The sequence below is a fragment of the Pantherophis guttatus genome, chromosome 7 (genome assembly GCF_059756535.1).
Source record: "Pantherophis guttatus breed Tessera chromosome 7, ASM5975653v1, whole genome shotgun sequence".
Lineage (NCBI taxonomy): Eukaryota > Metazoa > Chordata > Lepidosauria > Squamata > Colubridae > Pantherophis > Pantherophis guttatus.
The window spans coordinates 80,076,308-80,086,193 of record NC_142069.1 but is presented as its reverse complement, the minus strand read 5'-3'; the positions used below and the strand labels follow the sequence as shown (position 1 = coordinate 80,086,193).

At 42.3% G+C, this 9,886-nt stretch overlaps 1 protein-coding gene across 2 annotated transcripts in view; it reads right to left on the bottom strand.

Moving 5' to 3' along the window:
* Window positions 1-2,040: 2,040 nt before the first annotated feature.
* ARHGAP8 (Rho GTPase activating protein 8) overlaps window positions 2,041-9,886 on the bottom strand; it is a 38,137-nt gene continuing 30,291 nt past the window's right edge. For both annotated transcript variants that reach the window (XM_087874282.1, XM_087874281.1), the window contains exons 10-13: window positions 9,233-9,310; window positions 4,951-5,079; window positions 3,982-4,085; window positions 2,041-2,693 (exon numbers count right to left, since the gene is read on the bottom strand). In XM_087874282.1, the coding sequence (XP_087730408.1) occupies window positions 2,496-2,693; window positions 3,982-4,085; window positions 4,951-5,079; window positions 9,233-9,310 (509 nt within the window). In that variant the 3' untranslated portion in view covers window positions 2,041-2,495. The remainder of the gene's footprint in view (window positions 2,694-3,981; window positions 4,086-4,950; window positions 5,080-9,232; window positions 9,311-9,886) is intronic.

Here is a 9,886-nt window from a genome sequence, read left to right as displayed (position 1 = left end):
TCAACATTTCAACCAGGTTTAGGTCTTGACTGTAACACAGCCATTCCAAAACTATGGTTTGCTCTTCTTCATCCCTTTTCATTAGACTTGTTTGCATGTCCGGGATCATTTGTTGTTGGGAGAACCCATCTTAGAGTAGAATAGAATAGAATTCTTTATTGGCCAAGTGTGATTGGACACACAAGGAATTTGTCATTGGTGCAGGTGTGCTATTTAGCAGGTTCTGGAGAACCGATAGTGGAAATTTTGAGTAGTATGGAGAACCAGCAAATACCACCTCTGGCTGGCCCCAGAGTGGGGTGGGAATGGAGATTTTGCAATATCCTTCCCCGTGGAGTGGGGTGGGAATGGGGATTTTGCAGTATCCTTCCCTTGCCACGCCCACCAAGCCACACCATGCCCACCAAGCTACGCCCACAGAACCGGTAATAAAAAAAATTGAATTCCACCACTGCTTTGGTATATATTCTTAGTTATAATATATATTTGGTATATCTCCTTAGTCTACAGTGGTGAAATCTTTCCTGGTTTGCCTCCGGTTCGCTGCTGGCGCATGCACGGTGCATGCCAAATGCACATTGTGTGTGCAGTGCTTGCCAAATGCATGCACAGTGTGCGCCAAATGCACGTTGCGTGCACATGCACGTTGCGTGCATGCGTGCACGTTTGGCATGGGCCAAACGTGCGCTGCGCATGGAAAAAGGCTTGGGAAGGTAAGTAGAACAGCGAAGGGGAGAACAGCTGTGCCGCGCAATTTAGATTCACTAGAAAGCAGAATTTCCTGCTTTCTAGCGATTTTAAATCGCGCGGCACAGCTGATCATCGGAAATACCGGTTCGGAGGAATCGATAGCTTTTATCACTACTGGTTCGCCTGAACTGGTGCGAACCGGTAGGATTTCATCACTGGTCTACATAAACATTCTGTCCAAGGAGCACCTACATATCTCGCGTAAATCCAGACCTTGATTTGGGCTTTTACTTGGCCCCTTCTCCCTTCTTACAATGTGGATAATCACCAGCCTGACCACAATAAGCCCAGATTCTAGTTTTCTCTTCAAAACTCACACAAGAAAATCAACAATACTCTTTCCTGTATCAGAGAAAAAAAAAAATCAGTAAACAACACATCTTTGTTTACAAAGGGACTAAGTAATTTATGAAAATATAGCCCACTATCTACCCAAATTGCTCATAGGACATAAATGTCTTAAGAAAGACCATTCTTCGTTTCTATTTTTTTTTTTTTTTTGGGTAACAGCAGGGACATGTTTTAAAAAGCCACTCTGTCGTTTTCCTTGTCAAGTCTGGCAGAGTAAAAGTATTCAATTCCGCCGATTCTTTCTGGAAGCTTCTAAAAAAAATCAGACAAATCTTGCAACCCTTTTAAAGCCCCCGTGGTTTAACTTAACTGCAATATTTACTTCCATTTATGCGCTGTCAGTCACCAGCTTTCAAAGGCAAAGTTTTGATTTTTGCATGCTACAATTCCCTTCTTCTTCTTCTTTTTTTTTTTAATTGTCCTGCGTCCAACTGCAGTATGTGTGTTTCTGCAGATTACCCCTTGGTAATCACCTTCTTTTCTGCAATGGAAATGGCCTGAAAATTGCTCTTCGATAATCAGGGATGAGTTCGCCGGGGCCCCTGCCTCACAAAAGCTGGAATTGTGCAATTATCATTTGTAAAGAGAAACTGTTATCAAAGTCACTGCGGGAGACATCTCCAGGACTTCTGTTAAAAAGAGTTGGGGAAATCTGAAACACATATTTCTCACACCAGAAATTTTCTTATAAACTCTCCTGAATAATTCATGAGGCTTGATTTAACAGCACATTTAATTCCTGGCATGCGCTGCATAGAAAACAGAATTCTCTTAAGGTGTAGCCGTCTGGAAGCAAAAGGGGCAACACAAGAAACTACATTTCGGAATGTTCTTTGAAGGCAATTCAAAACTTTTGTAATACTGTCTGTTCGTCGTGCCTAGAATCAGTCCAACCAGCCACTAACACTCGGGGTGTGGGGGTAAGAGACACACAACAGATGCATTTTCAAATCCCCATTTTATTCCCAAGGATTCTGGGTTTATCATTCAATCACTACTCACAGCTCAGGCATTAATGTCCCTGAAAAACAGACGGCTTGGTGATTTCATGCATTTTTTTTAAAGGGCTTACAAAGGAAGATGGCCCCAAGGAAGAGAATTGTTTGAGCACTGATGCTGAGCTAAGCAAACGACGGGGTGGTAGATAGTGCAAAAAATTTTTTTTTAAAATCCCAGAATTCATGAAAGTGGCTACAGTTTAATAAGAATACATGAATTGGAAAAGGGGCTGCTAGACTCCTGATTTTTTTTCTTTTTTTTTTTTGCTCCCATAAACACACAGCTCTCTTCCTCCTCCGACACTTGCTTTGTAACATGGGAATTCTTGTCCTGCTGCCTTGCATAGAAAAGTGTGGAAAGGATGTATTTCCTTACAGTCCCCAGTCTTTTGATTTTCAAGGCAAGCGTTCACCAGGCACCTTTCGCGAACTGAAGATGATGGGATAGAAATCGATCAACAACTCAGCAAAAAGATTTATAGGCACCAATGCGCTGAAGGATGGCGCGCTGTTGGGTGGCCAGATTAAATTCAAGCCAAAGACACAAGCAAGATTAGAACTGGTCATTTTGTTGAAAATGGTTTCCTGCGACACCTGGAGAAAGGAAGACATAGAACTCAGAACATATACAACACATCTAGCAAGGTACAAGTGCTGGGCAGAAAATATAAAAAAAAAATAAATCAAAATAACGCCCATAATTGCACGAGTGAAGTTGATCTCTTCTTTTAAATCTAAGCCCTTTTTTGAATGTTATATATATACCGTATTTTTCGGATTATAAGATGCACCGGAGTATAAGACGCACCTTAGTTTTTGGGAAGGATTGGCAAAAGTATTGATCAACTTAGAATAAAAGTTTCATCTGGAACTGTCAGCCCTTTGAGGTAATTTAAAGAAGCACCAAGCTTTATGGCTAATTTTCAGTAACTGAATCTTAACTTGTCCCTTCCTTATTTTCCCCCCTTCCTTATTTTCCTCCCTTCCTTATTTCCCCCCTTCCTTATTTTCCTCCCTTCCTCTCCCCAAAACTAGAGAGAGACCCTTCTGAGATCCTCTTTCTGTACCTCCTTTGGACTCAGATTTTGTTTATTGGATTATTTTCTAGGCCAGGGGCGTCAAACTCAGGTCATCACGGCGGCATCACATGACGTATCAAGAATAGTAGCGGGATTCAATATTTTTACTACCAGTTCTGTGGATGTGGCTTGGAGGGTGTGGCAGGAGAAGGATACTGCAAAATCTCCATTCCCTCCCACTCCTGGGGGAAGGTTACTGCAAAATCCCCGTTCCCTCTCCACCTCACTAACCTCCTTTCCAGCTTCGTTCTCCTGTGCAGAGCAACAAAATAAGACCCAGCAGATCAGCTGGGACTCGGGAGGCAGAGAATAGATGGGGGCAGGGCCAGTCAGAGGTGGTATTTGCTGGTTCTCCGAACTACTCAAAATTTCCGCTACCGGTTCTCCAGAACTGGTCAGAACCTGCTGAATACCACCTCCATTTCCACCCCCCTTTGCTAAACTGGGCGTGGGCGTGGCCAGCGCATGACGCGTCTGGCCCGCGGGCTGTAAGTTTGGCAGCCCTGGTCTAGGCTGTGGCTATTCTTCCTATTTCCAAAGGTCATTCCTATGTATCATTATGGGTACCAGGTTTTCTGCAGGTTATGGTTAAAAAAAATAATAATAGTCCTGATGGCTGCTAGGATGGGATCCTCATCATAAACATAAAAAACCAGGCAGTGTCAATCACCCCATTGCGTCAGCCATTTTGACTTTTTCGACCATACTCTGCAGGCACACTTTGGATCTGGTACCAGAAGAATCAGTTACGAGAGAGCTTCAAAAACAGCAACAAAGTTGGGGATTTAGTAATTTGTACCAACCATGTGGAGAAAACACATCAGAAACTTCAGCACGACATAATTGTGCTCAGGAAGTCGGTGTACAATTTCTTTGCATCTAGTCACTCGCAAGCTACTTTCCACACCTGTGAGAAAAGACAAGGGATCAACCATTTCATTCTAGCTGAATCTTCCTCCTGAAGTGGCCTGCTTGGATGAAACCTGCTTCCTAATTCAATGAAGTAAAACTAAATGCTCCCTTGTGTTGAGTTTGATTCCTCCACAATATATCCATGTACCCTGTTTCCCCCAAAATAAAACATCCCCTAATAATAAGCCCAATTGGGCTTTTGAGCGCATAGTAATAAAGTGAAGCGCTTATTTCAGGGTTCAAAAAAATATAAGACAGGGTCTTATTTTCGGGGAAACACAGTAATATTTGGTGAAACAGTAGGGAAGATGAGGATAAGGGACACGGTGGCTCAGTGGCTAAGATGCTGAGCTTGTCGATCGAAAGGTCGGCAGTTCAGCGTTTCAAATCCCTAGTGCTGCGTAACAGCCAGGGGTGGGATTTGGAGGTTCTTTGAACCGGCCATAACGTTAGCTACGGGTTCTCTCGAACTCGGGCCAACCCCTAGCAGCCCACCCCTGAACCAACCCAATTTCAGACATTCCTTTTTTAAATTCCAGAAGATGTGAGAGAGAAGCAGGACCAAAGATGTCTCTGTGTCTTGGCCAATCAAATCTTGTAGGCTTCGCACAGGTCCAATGGGGCTCAGAGGAATACATGTAAGCTTGCAATAAATACCCTGAAAAATCTGATATTTAGGTGAAAGCAAGTTTCCAGCCCACGCAGTTAGAGAAGGTGCATCACGACACATTCATCTCCTTTGCAGGGATCTACGTCTCAGAACTGTCTAGCTTCACCATGTTTTGCTATTCAGAAAATATGTGGTTACCACTAGAAAGTACAGATGAGTCAAAGCCATATATTTGTGGGAAGTGACTCACCAGTGATTTGAATGATCTGATCATACATTGGGAAGGTCAGTAAAGGTTCAGGAAGTTCTCGGAGAAAAGCCTTCAGGATGACTCCAGGGATGTGAATATCTCCATAGTCATCAAAATCAACAGTTTTTCCTGCAACAGAAAATGCCAAAGAATACATATAAGAAAACGCAAATAAGAGGATTTAATTCAAACACCCTTCATACCCTTTCCTGGGTCAGGAGTCCCTGCACTCAGTCATTCAAGCCCTGGTCATCTTACCCTTGGACTAGTGCTGTGAGGGTGAATCTATGGCACCCTCTCTATGGGTACACGAGCTGTTGCCTCCTGCTGGCCAGGTGGTCTTCGTGCCTCTGCCGTGCATGCGTGGGGAGGGGGGCACATGTGGGGGGGGCACGCATGCACAGGGGGAGGGGAGCATGCATACGTAGGGTGCGTACGGGGCATGCATGCATGGGGTGCATGCATGGGGCTCATGTGCTCATTGCATTTTGGGGGTTTGGGCGCATGCCTGCATGCGTGTTGGGCACTTGGTCCGGAAAAGATTAGCCATCACTGGACTAGTGCAATGCACTTAACATGGGGCTACCCTTGAAGAGCCTTTGAAAGCTTCAACTGACGCGGAGTGCGGCAAGACAGACAATCTTTGGGATCTCTAGAGTGGCCCATGTTACATCACTCTTCCATGAGTTGCATTCATTGCTGGTTTGCTCCTGAATGCAATTCCAGGTGTTGTTTATTACTTATGAAGCCCTGCATGGCATGGATCTGGGTTACTTTAGAAACCTGTCTTCCCCCTATGGGACAGGCCCGCCCCACTAGTATCGACAGAGAAATCATGCTGCAGATTCTGTCAACCAAGGGATTTCAGCATGGCCTTTGGAATATCTTGCTACCTGAGGTGAGATTGGCTCCCAATCTCCTGACCACCTTCTGCAAAAGCTTGAAGATTTGGTTCTGCCAGTTTGTTTGGGGTTCCAACGGGGGAGTATTATACTGGAGGTCAGCTAACAGCAGCTCCCACCCTGTTTTTTCCTCTCCATCTTTTAATCTTAGTTATAATTTGTATTTTATTATGATTTTATTGTGATTTTACACATTTGTGTGTGCATGTGTATATATACACCCAAACATACATACATATACATTCATAAATATAAACATACATATACATATAGCCGTCAACATCAAAATAAATCTATTATCTATCTATCTATCTATCTATCTATCTATCTATCTATCTATCTATCTATCTATCTATCTATCTATCTATCCATCCATCCATCCATCCATCCATCCATCCATCATCTATCTATCATCCATCCACTATCTATCTATCCATCATCTACCTATCTATCCATCTATCTATCTAATCTATCCATCCATCATCTATCTATCCATCCATCCATCCATCCATCATCTATCTATCATCCATCCACTATCTATCCATCATCTATCTTTCTATCCATCTATCTAATCTATCCATCCATTATCTATCTATCCACCTATCCATCCATCCATCCATCCATCCATCCATCCATCCATCCATCCATCCATCCAGCTATCTTCTATCTATCCATCATCGTCTGTCTGTCTGTCTTTCTACCTACCTACCTTACTTATTTTGATGTTATAAGTCTCCCACAGTCACCCTGCAATGAGATGGTCAGCACTCCATTTTCCTTACCTATCCAACTACCCACCTACTTCATAACTTCAAGACCCTTCTTGCTGCAGCTATAATTTGAACATTATTTCCATATTTTCATTGGCTCTAAGCTGGCTCAAATGCAGATCTTTTCCTCATAAGAGAGTTTGTGAAGTTTATCAAAAGCTGTATTTATTTTTTTTTTCAAAGTAATTCGATTTTATATCAGATAAGAGATAGAGTAATCTTATCCTGCATATTCTTTTTTCCCTTTTTGTGGTAACAATGGAATGTTATTATCTAGCAGCGAGATATTTGCACTATAAAAACATTTCATAAAATGACTCCAGTGCTTTTCACAAATGATTTCTTTTGACATCGTATCTACAGGAAAAAAGCAGTAAAAAAACAAAGCAAAAAGCAGAGGAGGTGATATTGCTGTTTAGAGAAAATCAAGCTATGCAGGATTCACAATTTGTCATTTCTTAGCTGTTATGAAACCATCAATATAAGCTGGTCACGACTCATTTGTTCAAACTGTTTTAAATGCTGGTCCTAGCTCCTTCCTTCTTGATTTAAGGTTAAGATGGCATCTCTCCAATCCATTAAAGGCTTAGCATGGAGTGGGGACCAATTTGAACTGGTTAAATTAAAAAGAAAAGTATCTTGCTAGTATATATTTTTGGGAACTGCATTATTCATATATTAATTAACTGGGGGGGGAATCATTCAGGATATCTTTTCCTCATAAAAATAAAAGGTGGCATTTGTTTAATACAGGGGTCTTCAAACTCGGCAACTTTAAGACTTGTGGACTTCAACTCCCAGAATCTTTGCTAGCTGAGGAATTCTGGGAGTTCAAGTCCACAAGTCTTAAAGTTGCCAAGTTTGGAGACCCCTGGTTTAATAAATCATATATCTAATATTTTATTATGAGAGACCAGTAACATGCACAAGAGAGATCGAAAAACCCATGTTCATCAGTGACTAATGTAAATAAATCAAGGAGGGGAGACTGCTTCAATCAAGAGGGCAGAAATTGTGTTCTTGAGGTGGCATTTATGTGTATTTTTCAGAGTATAAGACACTCTGGAGTATAAGATGCACCTTAGTTTTTGGGGAGGAAAATAATAATAAAAAAATCTGCCTCTGCCTACCAGCATCCATCGGTATTCATCTGGCTAGCGTCCTGTCAGTGTGTGAGAGAGTTGAGGGCTGTTTGGAAACTGAAACGGTATTTGCTGTGTGAGCAACAAGGAAGGAGACAGCAAGGAGCCTGGGCGTGGCTTAGCTCAACTGTTCTAAAGCTGCATGCTGTGCTGATCTCTGAAACTAAAACTGAAAATGAAACTCCTCTCCTCTGCTTGTGTTTTGCTTGTATTTACTACCATGTTGGAAAACCTGCTTTTGGTATTGTATATTTACTTCATGCGTTATATATAAAGAGAAGTTATGGAATCCTGCTGAATCAGTTACTTGTGTGTGCTTTCTGGATGTGATTGCTGCTGCAAACTCTGACACATCCTTGCAGCAAATAGCAAACAGCCAGGTCAGCTTCAGCACATTATTGCAGCCTTATTCAGCCCGAGCAGCTGATTGGCGGGTAGATCGGCCTCCCGGAATACCCTCAATCAGCTGTTCCAGGCTGCAGGGATTGCCACAGACCATCTTCACATTTTTGGCCTTGTGGACATGGCTACATTCGGTGTATAAGACGCACCCAAATTTTCACCCTCTTTTAGGGGGTGGGGGAGTGTGTCTTATACTCCACAAAATACAGCCAGTCTTCCCTTTGTAATCCAGCCCCAAATATTCACAAGCCCAAATTGGGAGCCTTGGTTGCATTTTTGATGCTCTGGATAAGTTTTAGAAGGTGAAACGTTTTTCCTTATGCTTTGCAGATGTCATCTTGACTTTATAACCCCTCCTCTGGGACAGCTCGCCGGAGCCTAACTCATCACAGTCAACTCGCTGCGCCCAACTCACCATGGCCAACTCGCCACAGCCAACCCACTGTGGGACAATTTGCCACAGAACAAGAGTGACACTAATATCGAAGAAATGGTGGAATATAATCATTAAAGAAAGGATGCCAAAGGAAGGACAAATTGATATGTGAGTGACAATTAAAATAATTTTTAAAACTATTTTAAATAATTAAATTGAATTGTTGAATTGTTCTGTGGAGAGTTGTCCTGTGGCAAATTGGCCATGGTGAGTTGGCCGGAGCGAGTTGCCTCTCATAGCTGCACCTGCTCAGGTGTGCACAAATTTTTCACTTTGAACATTTGACCACCTTCCCATTCACTTACAGATGCCCTTATCAGGGGTGGGTTCTACTTACCTTTACTACCGGTTCGCATCACGCCCGCTTCTGCGCATGCGCAGATCACCTATGATGACGTCCGGGTCAGTGGGCAGAGCCTCCTGCCGGTTTTACTACCGGTTCTTGCGAACCGGTCCGTACCAGGGGCAACCCACCACTGGCCCTTATTCCTCACTTATCTAATATGGCATTTCACTTTTTAAAGGATTAATCAAACAACTAATGAAAATGAATCTTATGTTTGCATGCCAGGTGCTTTTTTTTTTTTTGGTTTTTTTGTTTTACTTCTTGCTAATAAAAGGGCCACTTACCTTGATTGTAAAGTTTTTGAATCTCTTGAATACTTTTTATGCCCGCTGATCTTCGAAACAGCCCTTCCGTTTTCAGCCCTTTGAAGAGGGAAGGATTAAATCAGTTACTTTTTGCCACTATTGTTCATTTGACCTTCCAGATTAAATACTCAGCATGCTTGTGAATATAAGTGTCATTTTTCCAATACTGGTTCCGATTAGCAAATTGTTTCATTTTTTTCCCATCAAAAATCAGCTAAAAGTAAATTTTTCTCCATTTCCGCTGCATTGTTGTGATTATATAGTGTTGTTGTGACCCAGGCCCAAGTAGGTATTATCAGACGCAATCAGTTCGAAAACAAACAGACTTTATTAGAACAGCTGAGAATTAACTCATTCTCAGCGTAGTCCAAACTAATTCAAAACAAATTCTTCATAACACAATTCTTCAGCCTTATCACCAACCTTGGTCTAATTAGGCAACCTGCCAAAGACTTTTCTTGGCAAAAGTTCAGAAGCAGAAGACGCTGACAAGAAATAAATGCAGCAAGACAAGAAACAAATCTATCAACGTTGTTTTCCGACAAAGAGCCCAGAAGCAGTTGCTTGTCTTTTAAGCCTTATGGGAGGGGCCAATCATCTCTTGGCCTTACTCCTGAGTTGTCCTCTTTGCTT